At 34.3% G+C, this 18,897-nt stretch overlaps 1 protein-coding gene across 1 annotated transcript in view; it reads left to right on the top strand.

The window, feature by feature from the left end:
• LOC137651354 (uncharacterized) overlaps positions 1-7,257 on the top strand; it is a 35,030-nt gene extending 27,773 nt beyond the window's left edge. The window contains 5 exon segments of the mRNA XM_068384651.1: positions 1,126-1,187; positions 2,953-3,051; positions 3,858-3,990; positions 5,696-5,956; positions 6,496-7,257. Of these exon segments, the coding sequence (XP_068240752.1) occupies positions 1,126-1,187; positions 2,953-3,051; positions 3,858-3,990; positions 5,696-5,956; positions 6,496-6,776 (836 nt within the window). The 3' untranslated portion in view covers positions 6,777-7,257.
• The last annotated feature ends 11,640 nt before the right edge of the window (positions 7,258-18,897 follow it).

Genomic DNA, 18,897 nt, shown 5'->3' on the forward strand with positions numbered 1-18,897 from the left:
TCTCTCTCTCTCTCTCTCTCTCTCTCTCTCTCTCTCTCTCTCTCTCTCTCTCTCTCTCTCTCTCTCTCTCTCTCTCTCTCTCTCTCTATTCGCAAGGTATTAACATTTTCACCCTTGCTAGCTAATTCTAACGAGGATTGTACGTGCTCTTTCCTTTTTTCTCTCTCTCCCTCTCTGTCTGGAGTAAGAATTCCTGCTTTGATTTCATATTGTAGGCAATGAAATTCCCAATTTTTTCATGTTTGAATGTAAAGTGTCCGTCAATATATAAAGGATATACAATTTTTCACAGAAAATTTCAAGTTCTGTGAAAGTGTTCTTCAAAGTTATTTTCTAGAGATTGATTGAATAGACTTCGGTATGTATAAGTATAGGCTTTCAGCAATAATTTTCTTAGCAACTATGTATCTTAAGGACATAATCATTATTTGTTCCAACACAGAGACTTACCTCAAAACACTTTCTTAGGAGTTACCTGGAACCTCCTCTCAAACGACCAGAGTATAACACGACGCGACCAGAAAACTTACTGAAGAGGTGCGACCTGGGAAGCAGGTGGCCTACCTTGGTTTGCCCTCAGGGCACGTTTTCCCCAGCTAGGCCTACCACTATAGAAAATGGGAGTAGGGTAAACTACACAAAACTCTGGTCGTTTGAGAGGAGGTTCCAGGTAACTCCTAAGAAAGTGTTTCTCGGTAAGTATGTTAGGAAAAATACAAATTACTAAAAATTTGTGATATTTCAAGGTTATTAACTAACTAGTGGAGACCCCCTTTCCTCAAATACACATACACTAATATATGGTACATGTACCAAATGTACACACATAAATAAGATGTGGCTAGTGTAATATATTCTCTTCAGTGTAGTTTTCAGGGCAGATTTTTAATAAACAGTTGATTACTCAGACCACATAAAATCACTGTTTTTCAGCAGTACAACCAAAGATTCTTGAGATTTTGTGCTAGTAGCTACCATTGTGCTTTTACCCAGCTGTTACCTTTATCTTTATTATGGCTTGGTGGGTTTGTGTGAGAATATTCATCAGCTACATGTGTGGGACCTTGTGTATGTCAGTTCGTGTAAAATGTTTGATTGTTCTCCCTCACTTATAATTTGATACAGATGTTACCAAAAAAGGAGGGACCACAACTGAAGAGTCATCTGATTTCACTGATGAGATTGATGTAAGTACTACCTGATTTATTGTGAAAATGTAGCATTGTAATTTATATCATCTTAAGAATAGCAAGAAATACTGTTGTGAAGAATTGGTTGACCACAAACCCATAACTCATGTATAGAACAGCCTGCACTCGTGGTCTTCGAATGTCCAAGACACTGCTGTCTTTTGTTTAAGAGATGGAGGAAGAGTGAATAGTAGTAGCTGAGCTGGTAGAATTTCTGGATTCTTAATCATTACTGCACAACTGACCTAATCTTTTTTTCCATTATTTTTAATCTACTTATTTCTTTATATTTCATCTTTTTTACCATTTTTATTGTAATCGTGACTATTTGAAATCTGTGCCTTAACAGATGTGATTTCAGTCTCATTGAGTTACCAGCTTATTTTCTATTGGCTTTTTAAGTATTTAACCTTTGTCTTTGAATACACTTAGTGCAGCATTTGGCTTACTGTATATTTTTTCCTTTCTTTTTTTAGTTGACTTGAATGTTTCTAAATTTCATTGGTCTCAAATTGGGTTGGCAGTTAACAAGTTAATGATTCTGATGTTATTTCTTATTTGGTTGGGGTGGGGGGGGGGGGGGGGGCAGTAGCTGTAATGAACGACACCTCGTAGTAACGGGGGATTTTGAGGAGGGAGAAGTCTAATTGGAAAGGGACCTCTGGAAGTGGTTTCACTAGGGATGAGCGAGCTGGGTATATTCCTGGCATTCCATGCAACTTTTTTCTCTGGTATATTTAGCAGTAATTATACCTTAGAAATGGTGCTTTAAGGAGCATTTCACGGAGCGACACAGGTCCCTCGCCCAGAAATAGATTTTTCCTTCGTCAAAATCCCTTTTTTATCATACACAAAGGATTGAAACTATTACTTATGGTGTTTGCTTAGTTTATCTTGCTCTGATTGATGAGCTGGCACGGTTTTCATGTTGAAGGTTTGGCTGGCTTCTTACTGTTAATCAGCTGGCGATCACTCATAGTATAGTACGTGGTTGATTTTTATTACCTGATAAAATATGATTAGTCTGTAGATTGTTAGATGCCAATGATGGTTTGGGTATACAGTACTGTAGAGTAAAGCAAGTAGGAACAGCATTACTTGCCAGTGCCAGAAGTCCTTTTAGAAGGATATAAGATCTCCATCACCTTGTTATAGGAGTTCGTGGTCAAGACCTAGAATCCACTTGTTTATTCTTCAAGTCCTCCTTCAGTGCATCCTTACAAGACATGTCTAGTGGGGACCAGTATGACTTGCCTTCCTGTTCTGGGAGGACACTATGACCCTTACTAAAGCAGTGGAAGGAATAGAGATGAGATCCTAGAACACTTTCTTTCCGGCATCGTCAGATAGTCAGATATGCTTTCCCGCAGGCAAGAAAATGAAAGTACCATCCCAGGTTTAGGCGCACTTAGTCAGACATATCCGATCAATTAAAGGACATAGGTTTGTATAATTAGGGTAAAATACTAATTACTGTACTTAAAAAGACATTGTTTTGCATAAAGATGTTCCTCCCAATCTTCCAGCGATTGAAGAGTTGATCTTCCCCATCTTAGATATAGCCTGCTTGTGCTTCAGCAGTATTATTATCAGTCACTAATGATTTACTTCTCTGTCTGCATATTCAAACCTAAACCAAAGTGTATTATACTTTTATAAAGTTTGCAGTTATGTATGAAAATTTTAAGTGCATACCAGTAATAATAGATGTTTAAATATATTCCAAAAGTTTTAGATAATTATATATACTATTTTCTTATAGGATGATGAAAGTGAAGAACTATACTGCAGAATATGTGATCAGCTGTTTAGCTCCCTTCATAATAAGCGTGGACATTTATATGGGAAACAGCATTTGCAGGTAAGTTATTCAATGGTTTCTAGTATATATATTATTTTAGGTTTATCACATTATTTTAATCCTGCAGACAACAAATAAGAACTAAAAAACCGATAGGTGTGGTACATGAAAGTTCAAACCCGAGACTGGAAGTTACAGACTACATCACAATTCAAAATTTGAAAGTTCAAACCCAGAAGTTACAGACTACATCACAATTCAAAATTTGAAAGTTCAAACCCGAGACTGGAAGTTACAGACTACATCACAATTCAAAATTTGAAAGTTCAAACCCGAGACTGGAATTTACAGACTACATCACAATTCAAAATTTGAAAGTTCAAACCCGAGACTGGAAGTTACAGACTACATCACAATTCAAAATTTGAAAGTTCAAACCCGAGACTGGAAGTTACAGACTACATCACAATTCAAAATTTGAAAGTTCAAATTCGAGACTGGAAGTTACAGACTACATCACAATTAAAAATTTGAATAAATTGGTCATTTAATCACCACCCTTTATACAGTAAGGCCATTTTTTATGCTTTACCTGATACAGTACTCCAACAGATGAAACAAGATTTAAAGCAATAGATTTTGAGTTACCTAAACTATCCGAAACAAAGATCTGAATGCTGAATATCATTGATAACGAAGTAATAATTTTATTGACCAATTGATTTCAAAAGCCATGGGTTTTATTTTAAGGTCCAGAGTATTCATCCAAGTTAAAGAGAAATTACTTTTATATAGTTTGACTGGCTTAGTTGTTTGGTGCCTTCATTACCTTTAAATGAAATATCGTAAATTCTATGACATTTCAGGCTATAACTGGAGAGTATCAGCGCGAGCGACTGGCCGAAGAAGAGCGGCAGAAGGCTGCAGCTGCTGGTAGGAGTGGAAATGGTAACAATTGTGGTTGTACCGTTACATCGCAGACTCGGTGCTCAAGACAAGGTTTGTTCCATTTTATTATTATTATTATTATTATTATTATTATTATTAAATGCTAAGCTACAATCCTAGTTGGAAAAGCAGGATGCTATAAGCCCAGGGGCCCCAACAGGGAAAATAGCCCAGTGAGGAAAGGAAATAAAGAAAAATAGAATATTTTTAGTAACAACATTAAAATAAACATCTCCTATATAAACTATAAAAACCTTAACAAAACAAGAGGAAGAGAAACTAGACAGTGGAAGACCATGGTACAGAGGCTATGGCACTACCCAAAACTAGAGAACAATGGTTTGATTTTGGAGTCCTTCTCCTAGAAGAGCTGCTTACCATATTTGACGAGTCTTTTCTACCCTTACCAAGAGGAAAGTAGCCACTGAACAACTACTGTACAGTAGTTAACCCCTTGGGTGAAGAAGAATTGTTTGGCAATTTCAGTGTTGTCAGGTGTATGAGGACAGGAGAATCTGTAAAGAATAGGCTAGACTATTCGGTGTCTGTGTAGGCAAAGGGAAAGAAACGTAACCAGAGAGAAGGGTCCTATTTGTCGTATTTGAATCCTTAGATGAATTGTATTTGTATACAAAACAGTATATTTGTAATTAAGAATTTTATGATCGAAACTTCTTGAATTAAATGGCTGCTAGCTTTGTAATGATGAGATTGGGTATTGTGAATTATGCAGGTACAGTGAATGCCTTTTAAAATGCAGAAATAGGTAGAAACTAGGTACGTGAATAGAAAAAACTTGAATGAGAAAATAAGTGTTAAGATGCAATGTTAATATACTAACTATCAAAGGGGGAAAGAATGGCCTGTTACAAAAATGTATTACTGTATTCTTATTATTATTACTTGCTAAGCTACAACCCTAGTTGGAAAAGCAGGATGCTATAAGGCCAGGGGCCCCAACAGTAAATCATGTATATGTTGTAAGAACCAAATACCTGTACAGAATATGAGAAGATTATGGAAATAAAGTAGAAATAATTGTACAGTAATACCCCGCCTTGCGTCATTAATTGGACCCAACTTGAGACAATTTTCAACTTAGGTTGGATATTTTCGTTATAAAGTGACTTGTATGTTGTTCCCTATACATGTACTGAACACAAAAAAAGTACTTACAACTTGCTATCATATTACAAAAACCATATATCCACATTAATAAGCTTCCAAATAAAATATAATTTTGTACAGTACAGCTCTTAATGGTTATTTTTTGATGCAGAAACTGACGCAAGGTCGGAAAAAAACAAGATAAAGTGGATTTTGATTTTGATTTAATACTTATGAATGAGCAATGTAAAGATTATAATGACTAATAACATGAATCAATGAAGTAGACTTTCTCAACTCTAATAAAAGAGAAATAAAGAAACAAAAATGAACAGTGGTATTTGTATTGGCCATTTTTTTAGTGTATAAAAGATATTGACATTTCTTTCCTAGCCTGTTATATCTGGTTTTGAAAAATATTAGATATTCCATTCTGATATACCGTAAGCCGTACCTTCAGTGTTGTATTTTGCGTAGATTATGTGTACAGTTGAATTGGATTTATTATAGTCCCCTTTTAAATATGATTACAAAACGTATGATGTCAGTGCCCACTTTGGTTTTAAGGTATTGAACAGGGAAAAACTGTTTAAATATTTGAAGGCTATAGTTTGATGTTGAGTGACTTATTTCTTGTGATAATTTGCAGGAGTCAAGCATTTACCCCCTGGGGTATGCCCAACGTGTTCCACAGAAGATTCGCTGTCCATTTTGGCACGCATCAAACAGTCCCCACCTACACATAATGAAGAAGACGACCACGATGGAGATGAAGAAGATGAAGAAGAGGAGGAAGAGGAAGAAGAAAAAGCAAAAGACACACTTGATGAAAGGGGGGAACAGATTGGCCCTACATGTGCCATGAGTAGCATGGCTGATGCTTTGGAAGGTGTTATGGCTAAAATGTTAGGTAAGACAAGTGAACGTTTATTTTCTTTTCTTTTCTTTTAATTTCTTGGACATATCCTTCCTTTGAAGATAGAGGGGAAAAATAGAAGAAGAATCCCAGTTTACAAGGAATGTAAGTAATAATGTCTTGAAGTGAAATTTAGTCCTGTTTGATTAGTCCCTACATAGCTTTCCACAACTTCAGTTTTGCCCTCTGCAAAGGAATAGAGATAAGGAATCAATATTCTCTCTCTCTTTCTCTCTCTCTCTCTCTCTCTCTCTCTCTCTCTCTCTCTCTCTCTCTCTCTCTCTCTCATTATGCCACAGTTTACTTGCTGGCCAAAGGGATCTAATATTTTTGAGGTATATGCTGGTAATCAGAGATTTTTACAAGAGCTATTTGTTTTAGCAAAAAAGATGTTGAAATGTGAATTTGATCATAGAGCATACAGGATTGTTTGTACAATAAGTATGTTTATCAATATATGTTACTGTTATGTATACTGTATGCCATATTTATATGTGCAGTATGATTTCTAAGCTTTCTCTCACTCTCCTCAGAACGAGAACGGGAAATAAAGTCGCTGAAAGAAAGTAGTGAGATTGCCAGAAGTCATAACTTGCAACTTGCAACTACACTTCTGCAGCTACGTGAGCAAAAACTGGAACTGTTTAAAGAACAGGAAGAGTTGCAAAGTGAAAATGATCAGCTGAAAAGCGAAGCCGACACCCTTTGGATGCTACCTGCCGTATTTGGAGTTACGCCACTGGATATGGTAAATATAACTTTAGGTCAAGACAACCCGCAAAGCGAGGAGGAATCGGTTGTTGAAGTAACGTAAGATGAGCTTTTCTTTTGTATTTAGTTGTGATTTTCTGATTCGGGAATTTCAGAATGTACGATGCAAGTATGATGTACTTGTGGAAAGGAAAGTTTATGTTAAATGTGAAGCTGCATACCTCCATTGTCTGTTTACAGCTACAGTAGGTTGACATGGGGTAACGAATGTTTTCATGATATGTTTAATGAGATATAAAGATGCATGATTGCGTGATCAGTATCATTTGGTTTGGATTGTTATTGGTATGATGTGCCTCTGAAGGTCTATGAGGAGACGAACACATATTTTGTGAATCAAGATCTCCGATTGTTACCCTCTTGTGAAGATTGTAAGACTTGGAAAGGTTTTGTCAAATGATTATGGGGCGGATAGAACGATTGAGCTTGAATGGAGTTTTGTGAATATATGAAGTTGATATTGAAATGTTTGACCATTAATACTTAGAATGAACTACTCATTAGAAGGTATTTGGATTTTTTTTTCAACATTTCATCCAAAGAAATCGGAATAATTTCCAAGAAATAGTGTACATATGAATGTGTGATTAGGTTCTACCATATCATAGACAATTAAGATTATGATCATTGTGATTGGCCGTAGTGCTTTGCTTGTTTGAGGAGAACATTGTCTATGAGTTTATTTAATTTATCCTTTCTAGTAACTTGGATGACAGTGGATGATTATCGTAATTGGTAGTTTATACAAAAGACCTTCTTACAGTATGTATGAATGTTAAGAAAACTAGGGATATTGTCATTTGTGCCAATGCTATTGATAATTTGATTATTATTACCTGTGATTACATTTGAAACCTGCTGCTATGATATAGAAAAACGAAGTGATCAATCAGTCCTGGATGTTGAAAGGGATTTAGGACGATTTAAAATTAAGGAAACTTTTATGAATTTAGATGTGCATTTGTATGTTATTGTTACCGCTCATATGATGAGTCCCGTTTGCTCCCGTTTGCTGTAGTCGTGTAGCTCCATAAGTGGCAGTACCTAAGTATTACGTCACGCTGATTATATGTTATTCGTTGCCCAGGTTTCTCTCGTTTTTGAAATACTCTGGTGTGAATCTAATGTATTCTGTGATCTGCTAATGGGTGGCTGATTTTCCAAATAATCACGTGATTCGTCTCTTAGCATGTGCAATAATATTGCCAGGCCTTTGTGATTACAGTACGCAAAGTTTTCATAGTGATATGTGCTGTGAGTGTTCATTTTGTTTATTACTATGTATTCAGTTGACGACATGGAAGCAGCAAAGGGTGTTCGAAAGATACTTTCCTTCATCCGAAATATTTTTCGCCTTGTAATACAGCTGAAGATCACCGAGGCAAAATTGAATCTGTAGTTGATAGTATATATTCAAAATAAAAAAAGTTTTTTTTTTTTTTGGTTAATGCTACATCTTCCCTAAAGCATTAAGAATGTAATTATGTGAGGAATAGTTATGTTTTATTTCTGAAATAGGTTCAGTAAACTCAAGACTGAAATACTGTATGCCAGTTCAAGGATTTTCTTAAGAAAGGGAGGAATCGGTCGATTCTTTTGCTTTCGTAAATCGAGGGAAGAAATGTATAAAAGGTATCGAGTATTATTTTTTCGTAAGAAATATTTTAGTTACTTTTTATCGTATAGTATTTTGATTACATGGTATTATACTTAATAGAAATTGTGAGGCATTTTAGTGGTATTAATATGCCAAATACCTAATTAATTGCTCATTGATTAATGCAAATTTGACAGGTGTTGTTCATAATTGTAGAATGCAGTTTTTATAGTGTACCTGACAGTAGAAATACCGCTCCTTCAGTTTACTCGTAGTTCCGCACGTGACCTAAAAAAACTGAATATTCTAACCGGATCATGAACTGCACTGACTTTCACCTTTGCATTCGCTTATGATGTACGTTGCATTTGCGGGAATTTTTCGTATACAGAAGGTCCTCGACTTACAAACAATTGGCTTAGAAGCATTTGGAGATATAAACAATTGGCTTAGAAGCATTTGGAGATACAGACAATTGGCTTAGAAGCATTTGGAGATACAAACAATTGGCTTAGAAGCATTTGGAGATACAAACAATTGGCTTAGAAGCATTTGGAGATAAAAACAATTGGCTTAGAAGCATTTGGAGATATAAACAATTGGCTTAGAAGCATTTGGAGATAAAAACAATTGGCTTAGATGCATTTGGAGATAAAAACAATTGGTTTAGAAGCATTTGGAGATAAAAACAATTGGCTTAGAAGCATTTGGAGATACAGACAATTGGCTTAGAAGCATTTGGAGATACAAACAATTGGCTTAGAAGCATTTGGAGATACAAACAATTGGCTTAGAAGCATTTGGAGATAAAAACAATTGGCTTAGAAGCATTTGGAGATATAAACAATTGGCTTAGAAGCATTTGGAGATACAGACAATTGGCTTAGAAGCATTTGGAGATACAAACAATTGGCTTAGAAGCATTTGGAGATAAAAATAATTGGCTTAGAAGCATTTGGAGATACAGACAATTGGCTTAGAAGCATTTGGAGATACAAACAATTGGCTTAGAAGCATTTGGAGATACAAACAATTGGCTTAGAAGCATTTGGAGATAAAAACAATTGGCTTAGAAGCATTTGGAGATAAAAACAATTGGCTTAGAAGCATTTGGAGATATAAACAATTGGCTTAGAAGCATTTGGAGATAAAAACAATTGGCTTAGATGCATTTGGAGATAAAAACAATTGGTTTAGAAGCATTTGGAGATAAAAACAATTGGCTTAGAAGCATTTGGAGATAAAAAAAATTTGCTTAGAAGCATTTGGAGATATAAACAATTGGCTTAGAAGCATTTGGAGATAAAAACAATTGGCTTAGAAGCATTTGGAGATAAAAACAATTTGCTTAGAAGCATTTGGAGATATAAACAATTGGCTTAGAAGCATTTGGAGATTAAAACAATTGGCTTAGAAGCATTTGGAGATACAAACAATTGGCTTAGAAGCATTTAGAGATTAAAACAATTGGCTTAGAAGCCTTTGGAGATTAAAACAATTGGCTTAGAAGCATTTGGAGATAAAAACAATTGGCTTAGAAGCATTTAGAGATTAAAACAATTGGCTTAGAAGCCTTTGGAGATTAAAACAATTGGCTTAGAAGCCTTTGGAGATTAAAACAATTGGCTTAGAAGCATTTGGAGATAAAAACAATTGGCTTAGAAGCATTTGGAGATTAAAACAATTGGCTTAGAAGCCTTTGGAGATACAAACAAACTCAACTGAGATCGTATATCTCAGATATATCAAAAGTTTGTACACTGTAATAGGATAATGCAGTAATGTAATGATATAGTATGTAAAATGACATTTGCTATAACCTGATATTTATTTCATATTTGTTTACTTTTGATGCTGGATATTGTAGTCACGGGAGTTGAATTAGGCCTACTCTTGACCAAAATATAAAAAGAAAATTTGACATACAAACTTATTTATTTTATAATTGTTTAATTTTGATGATGGAAATTGTAGGCATGCGGGTTGGATTAGGCCTACTCTTGGCCAAAATGTAAAAAAAAATTTGACTTTACAAACTTATTTATTTCATAATTGTTTACTTTTGATGCTGAAAATTTTAGGCTTGCGGGTTAAATTAGGCCTACTCTTGTCCAAAATTAAAAAAAGAAAAATTTGACATGCAAACTTATTTATTTCATAATTGTTTACTTTTGATGCTGGAAATCGTAGGCATGCGGGTTGAATTAGGCCTACTCTTGGCCAAAATATAAAAAGAAATTTGACTTATAAACTTATTTATTTCATAATTGTTTAGTTTTGATGCTGGAAATCGTAGATGGGAGTTGAATTAGCCCTACTCTTGTCCAAAATAAAAAAAAAAATTTGACATACAAACTTATTTATTTCATAATTGTTTACTTTTGATGCTGGAAATAGTTGATGGGAGTTGAATTAGGCCTACTCTTGGCCAAGATGTGGAAAAAAAATTTTACTTACAAACTTATTTATTTCATAATTGTTTACTTTTGATGCTGGAAATCGTAGGCATGTAGGTTGAATTAGGCCTACTCTTGGCCAAAATATGAAAACAAAAAATTTTACTTTACAAACTTACTTATTTCATAATTGTTTAATTTTGATGTTGGAAATCGTAGGCATAGAATTAGGCCTACTCTTGGCCAAAATATAAAAAGAAATTTGACTTATAAACTTATTTATTTCATAATTGTTTACTTTTGATGCTGGAAATCGTAGGCATAGAATTAGGCCTACTCTTGTCCAAAATGTAAAAAATAATTCATCTCTTGACCAAAATGTAAGAGAAAATTTATCTCTTGTCCAAAATGTAAAAAAAAATTTATATCTTGTCCAAAATGTAAAAAAAAAAATTTATCTCTTGGCCAAAATGTAAAAAAAAAATTCTCTTGGCCAAAATGTAAAAAAAAAAAAAAAATTCGACATACAAACTTATTTATTTCATAATTGTTTAATTTTGATTCTGGAAATTGTAGGCGTGGTAGTTGAATTAGGCCTACTCTTGGCCAAAATGTAAAAGAAAAAAAAAATTGACATACAAACAATTCAGCTTACGAAGCTTCTTAGAACTGATTAAAGTCGTAAGTGGAGGACCTCCTGTACAGTGGCATTGCATGTCTTTAAGTGTTACAACACAAACCACACTCAGTGTATTTGAGTGCCTCTCTTATACAGCATATCTGTATTCTGGTTTTGTCACTCAGGGAGAAGGGTAGTGTCATTAATAGCTTAGCAACCTGATATAGGATTTGGGTATAGTTGGTGTTGAGATATGTCAAGGAATTACCCTTTTTTTTTCCATTTAAGGAATTACTTTCTTTTTTTTTTGCTTAGTTCAGTTAAGGAATTACCCTTTTTTTTACCTTTCACCTTTTCAGTTTGATTCTACATTTAAGTGAATAAATGGGACAGCTGATTATGTTGATAGCATTGAATTGCATATCCATTGCTATTTCGTTTATTTACGTTGCAATATTTCAGGATGCAAAGAAGGAATTTTCCTGCAATATTATATTCAGTATAGTAAAAGGAAATAGAAGTGCCATTTACAGAACAGTTTAGATTGCCTGTTTCAGCAAGAATTTAAACATCTATGTCATTAACTTTTTTTTTAGAGAGGGAATGATTACAAACAGTTTTTTTTTATACCTGTTTCTGTTCTTAAAAATATAAAATTTATTTTTGAAATATTATACTGTTATTTTGTGTTATGTGAAGAGGTAGTATTTTAAAGCTTTTTTTCAAATGGTCCTGGATTCCGTCTAGTAATGCTTTTACAATGTTATTTTCGTGGCGTCTCAATCTTTTTGCAAGTTAATTGTATAGTGTTGATGTTGAACTAAACTTTTAATCTGTATCCTTTGACATGATAAATTCTTTTTAATGCAAGAAATTGTAGATGGTAAAGCTTCTCTTGCGTACAACACATCCCAAGAACTTGAAATTCTCTGAATGTGCTCCCAAGTGAGCTACCGCAACCAGTTATGGCTTTAGATTTTGAAAATAATCGAAGATACTTTTTTTCTTGGTAGATACACACAGTCTTGAATTGTAGAAATATCCTTAGAAATATGATATGCCAAATAGTTTTTAGGTCATCCAGTTGTGGGCAAGTCTTTGCTTTTACCAGCTCACAGTTTATTATGCTTTTCAGAGGGAGATATATACCTCGTGCTCCTTGAATTTGGTATTATATATTTGTTTGATTAGTTAAACTCCAAACTCAAATCAGCAACTTTTTTGGGATTTGACAGGATTTTGATTACCGTAATCTTTCAAAGTTACATTTTTAGTCACGCGAAATGCAAAACTATTTCACATAAGATTTGAAAAAATGTTTGATTTTCATTTACTAGATTGTCTGTAGTTAAGGTCTGTTGCATTATTAATGTAATATTTTGACTACTGTGCCTCAGTTTTTGTTGTAGATCTAAAGTAAGCTCTTATTGTTTCCATAACCATTGTATGAGCTTTACATTTTATGGTACTGTAATTACAAAGTTTTTGATGTACTAAAAACACCGAAAAGCATAGGTACCTAAGTCAAGTTTGGTTACTGCAATGGAGGAAACTGGTTATTGAAATCTCTTCTTAAATAGTAACAAAACTGCTTTTACAGAAGAGGCCGGTTAAATACTTCACGAAAGACAGGAAATGGCCAAGTTTCTTTTTTAGGTAAATTGTAAATGCATTTAGGCCACTCATGCTGTTCATTATGGGGTGGCGTGTATCCATTTAGCTAGACAACTGAAAGTATGCATATCAAATACTGTACATTGTACTGTGTACTGCTTTGACTTATCTTCTCGGCATTACTTAGAAACTCTGATCACTGTTGCCTATTTGTTTGCACTTTTAAAGGAGATACAAATTCATTTTCAAGCATCCTGCCTTATGTTGGCATTAATAAGGCTTGATCTGGTGTGATCATAAATATTGCCATTGTAAAAATGATGGCAATTTTAAACATCACTGAAACCCTCTATCGTGATTTAAATGCCAACTCAATATATAGAATTTGTTGGCAAGAAAGTAAAGGAAAATTACATCACTCATTCAATTTTAGTATTTTTCATTTCAAAGACTTTTCATATTGAGCCAATTCTCATGCACCTTATACTCAGGGTTATATCCTGACTATGTCATTTAACTCATTACATAAATGGTTAGAATGAAATACACTCCTACAGTTAAAACAAGCTAAACAAATTTTATGTATTTGTCCAAGGTTCAGTAAATGATAAATCTTTACTGTACATGATAAAAGATTGTCAGGATTGTAGCTGTGATGTCAATTGCTAATGTATAGGTATGATTACATTGAAGAGGTTACAATATTCTGTTAGATTCATACCTTTTAGAGATATGTATTTAGGGCAAGAAGGATTGGAAATTGAGGATTAGGAGCGACGTCAATTTTTCCCACACGGGTTTGGTCGTATCGAGAGTTGTTTTGGCTAGTCATCAATTGAGTCATGCTTCTCTAGGAATTGTTTCACAATTTTAGCAAAACATTTAATTTTTTTGTTATTTTCAAAATGTTAAATAAACATTGGAGAATAGATTTTGAAAATGTTGTCAATCTTCATTTTCACTTCATCTAGTTATCAAGTTTTAATGTTTGTAATGAACCTTATTTCGTACTAATTTTTATTACACACAACTACTTGAACTATAACTAGATAGTCTAGTTGAATGACCTTATAAGATGATATAATATGTATGTTTGTAGATGCTTGCCTGTATATGTTAGAAAATCTGCACAGTATACAGCATACTTTATTGAAAAAAGACTTAAAGACCTTATTTAAACTCACTTGTTTCTGTAACTACCAAGTGATAGTAGCTAGGCACTGCAATAAAACTGCATATAAAGAGAGGCATAGTATTAGATTACATGCTGTATACAGTAGTGCAGATTATATTGATGCTAAATCGGTAATTGTTCTCGACATATTGGTAACCACATATTTTTGTTCAAAATTATGTAGATTACAGTTTAGCACTTCAAACTCAAGGCTGCGCACTTTCATGTGTTTTTGATCCAATGGTAGTAGTGCAGCTAATATTTATGGCATTTATCTTTTACATTAACTGTTTATGTATATGTTTTAGTAATGTTATTGTTTGTATTGGAAGAAATACGGACTTTTCGTCTTCACGAATCGTAGACGCCTCATTCTCTATTTAAAAGATGATTCTCGGCTGGCCAGACAGTCACGCTGTGCAGGTATCCCATGGGTCTTTATTTCAGTTCTGTTTAGCTTGTTGGCAGTATGTGTTGTATTCCGAGGCCAAGAATAATTCATTGTTCAAATGGCCTATCTATATTCATTCCATCATTTTATCCTGTTGTATCATATTCTTTTGTTTCGTACATTGAGAAAACATTGAAAATTATGATGGAAATTCATTTATAGATTTTGATTCTAGTTGGTGGTTTTCAGTCTTGCTCTGCTACACTAGATGTTTATATGTTTCACAAATGAAATATGTTGCCTTCATCCAGCCACTGAAATATTACCAGTACTATACTCGTCACTTGGTTTCCTTTTAATGTCGTTCAAATGTCGGGTAGCTTTGATCTGTTGCCTGTCTTCCATAAGTATTTTTTTTTTTATTCATTACACATTCAGTGTTTGAAGGGCTAATATTAAATGCCTACCTTTACTCTTAACTTTGTTTTACTCGGTCGATAGTGGGTGACATAAGCAAAATAACTTGCCATCCGGCTTGTTATTCTTGATTAAATGATTAGAAGCTAGTTTCCTTCTGGCTCTCTGTCAAGTTTGCAGTGGTATATATAATAGGATGGGTTTATTTGTCTGAATATGACAGTTAAGTTTTATTGAGACTGCTGAGACCATTAGAGAAAGGGTTTCTAGTTGTTTTTTGGGGGTTAGAGTATCTTCTCTTCAAGAATGGTATGTCCTATTTTTATGAGTGTTTAGTGACCATAGCTCACATGGAGTTGGATTCCTGTCAGGTGAGGGACTTGAAGGTTCGGATTCATGATATTAGGTGTGCGGCTATGTCCCTTAATTTATGTAGGTATCTTTCTTTGGAAAGGGTTTGGCAGCAGCTCTGTTGCATACCAAATCTATTTTTACCAAGCATTATTTAAAGCCTGGTTTTCTTATATGAGATACTTGACACTGGGCCCAATGGGAGCTGCAGGTGATGTCCTCGTGTGAGTAGTATTTACGGTCTGTATTTTGGAGTAATTCATACTTATTAAAATGCCTTATAAATTCGTATTGGTACATAGGCTGTCATAATTAATTATTTTTTGTTTCTCAATCTGGATTCGTGCAGTATTGTGTGAGTTCTGTGTAGCTTTCAGGGGGAACCATGAAGCTGCTTGTGATTTGAGGTGACTTGGCTTGTTGTTGTATCTAAGTATTTAGGCAAGAGTATTTTGTTTTAGTATTCTCTTTCCCTCACTTCCTCCCCTCACCTTTAATGTGGAATTTTGATAAATTTGCTTATTTCTATACTCAGCTCATGTTCATATCATTTTCCTTCACCTCTCCACTGATTAGTGATGCCAAGAGGTGTACAAACGCGTTTCGATTTCGTATACTGGAATACATACTGATGCGTTTATCATTACCATACGCTGCCAAATAGGCACAGGAGTATACTAAAGTGGGGTCTCAGTGCTATTGAAGTGAGGGAAAGCAGGAAACTTATAGTTTTGTGGTAGACATCGACATGTAGTAAGCTTCAAGTAAGAAGCCTTATAAACCTCAGGTGAGTATAAAGATAATAGATTGGATTATTAATGTTCCAATTTTCCAAATTTATGGAATGACTCAAGTTATTCTGTCCTGGCATTCAAATTTTTAAGACAAAATACCTTCAGTGAAGGGTCTAAGACCAGTCCTCCAAGATGTTTTAGTAAAAAAAGTGGAAAATCTCCAAGTGATAACTCTTTACCATTGATCCTGGATAGCCAAAAACACTAATGACAAGCTTGCTGACAACAGAAAAAGACGTTGAGGGAGATTCTATTGAAGATTAGGCTTTCTGGTATGGATTGGAGGATTGGAATGAATTTAAGAAAGGTCAGTCGTAACTTATAATGCAACCTACCAAGTTGTTCTATGTATTTCACAACTTTACCCATGGAAGTTTTCTATTTTATGGGATTTTTATTTAATCAGCATTAGCTGCTGTGAGTGTTTCTAAACAGCTTGAAGCAATTTTTATTGTTGAGACAATGAAAGCATCTGTATTGCAATTGGATGCTTTTCTCAAACTTGGTCAAAATACTCTTAAAAGCTATGGAACCTCATGCATTCTTTGGTTTCCCTCATGATATTTTCTTTGCTACCAAGTCTTATGATTTCATGTTATGCTGTTAACTGTCTAAAGGACCCCTTTCTGAGACTGGCCTAAACTTAATTAGCATCATTTCAAGTGATGAGAATAACAGGAGGTTGCAATGACCAGCGGTAGAATCCTGCACAGGGCCATATTAACAGAGAAAAGAGCCAATGACAGGCTTGTTAGCAAGCACCAGGGATTATCACAGTCAACTTCAACCTTCATCAAGAGTAATGCAAGTATAAGAGCCGTGTTAACCAATGCTATGTCTTTAGTTTCTAATCTCAGATGTAAGTCTACCACCAACAAGAACTGTACTTCAACACATGGGTGAATCCTTGCGTTAAAGATCATTCTACTTCTGTACTTTTTAGTAGTTGTACTCACTTTAAGGGCAAATCTCATGTTCGCTCAGACCTTTTAGCAAAAACTCTGTACAGATGTAGTTTTCTTAGTTTCTTGTGACCTCAAATAGAACTTACTGAGTTTCAATCTCATCAGATTCCTGAATCTAAACAGGATTCATGGGGCACATGTGCATGTGGCTTTCCAGCCAGCCGAGGATCTCTCTTTATGGCAGAAATGCATTGTTAAGGATTCTTGAAGGTGAATGTGATCCTATTGGAAATAATTCTCTAATGAAGAATCAAATTGGAATCACGTGACTGTGATGTGTGTAAAATAAACGTATTAGATTCTTGTGCCTGTTGTTTCAACAGCATTGTAACTGCAGTTAATAATCACATTATAGTATGTATATTGCATATGGAAACAAACTTCCAAGAGTTGCTCATAAGAACAATTATGAATTATTGTGTGTTGATCAGATGATACTGACGCCTGGCTACTTAGGCGAGTAGTTTTATCCCAGTCCAGATAGAAGAGTAGGTTGAGCTCTATGATGTAGTTACTAAAACTTAAGCAAACCGTTTTGTGTTGATCGGATGAGACTGACGAGTGGCTACTTACGCGAGTAGTTTTATCCCAGTCCAGATAAAAGAGTAGGTTGAGCCCTATGATGTAGTTACTAAAACTTAAGTAAACCTTGTGAGTATGGTGCTAGTTTCAGTACATCTCAATGAGGCCTGAGATCTATGAAGCAATTAAATAAAGGATAATGTTAGAATATTGACAGTAATGAAAGTAGGGTCATTAAAATAATGATGTGATTTTGAGGTCATGATTAATCAAAAGCCATTAATTATTACAATCCTCATTGGCTGTCTATTAATGTCCCATTAATAAAACTTTCATATTATAAAAAACTTTTCTAGTTCATCCTATTCTATTTACCACGGCACTTCCTCCAACTTTTGGGGGGTAGCTGACATCATAGTTTCGGAAATGGAGCCGCGAGTGTAGTCAACACTGTAAATGAAAGGACAATATTCTGTTTAGTCAAATTTTTGTAGAGTACAGTTAGCTTCTGTAGGATTTAATCAATTAATTGATTTTATTTTAATTTGTTTGACTCATTTCTATGGAAAGTTTTACGATTAACACTGGTCGGGGCATTGAAGTCTTGGTAACACTCCTTTTTTTTTGTGAAAATATAAAAAATTAAATAATCCTGGTAATCATCAGTTCATTAGAACAATAATATTGATAGTCAATTTTATGTATTATGGGTTTAAATAACTTGTTTTGCATATTTTCATTGGCTCATGTTATTTTGATACTTTGCCATATCTGATTACTTTTCTGTCAACTTTGATTTATATTTACTTTAATTTTTCATTTAAGGCAAATGTGGAATCTATAATAGAGTTACCCTGAACTCATTATCACATGCATGTAATTTTCATGATTTTCTCCTTGTACTTTTCTTGGTAAATGTAGAGCGATGCAGAAAATAGGCTTGCTTTAGAAACAGTTCTAAATCAAAATTTTTTACAGTATGAAAATTTTCCAAATCGATTTTTTCCCAGTGAATTATTAGAATTTTCCCTTATTTTTCTATAATTTTCCTATTATTATTTCTCTGTATTCTTCTTGCCTCCAATACTGTTGACATACCATACAGTTGTGCGTTTGTTGTTGTAATGGCAGCATTTTGGGTAATTTTGTAACCATCACAGTATAATAAAGTTATTGCATAAGTATAATCTGTAAGGTAACTTTGAAATATAGTTATTTGCTTAATATAAAGTTTCCTGTACTAAGGCTTTATGATTAATTTGCAGGATTGGTTACTGAATTTACACCTACAGTATTTTCCTACCTTAAATATCTCATTTATTCT

The sequence above is a fragment of the Palaemon carinicauda genome, chromosome 12 (genome assembly GCF_036898095.1).
Source record: "Palaemon carinicauda isolate YSFRI2023 chromosome 12, ASM3689809v2, whole genome shotgun sequence".
In the NCBI taxonomy this organism is placed as follows: domain Eukaryota; kingdom Metazoa; phylum Arthropoda; class Malacostraca; order Decapoda; family Palaemonidae; genus Palaemon; species Palaemon carinicauda.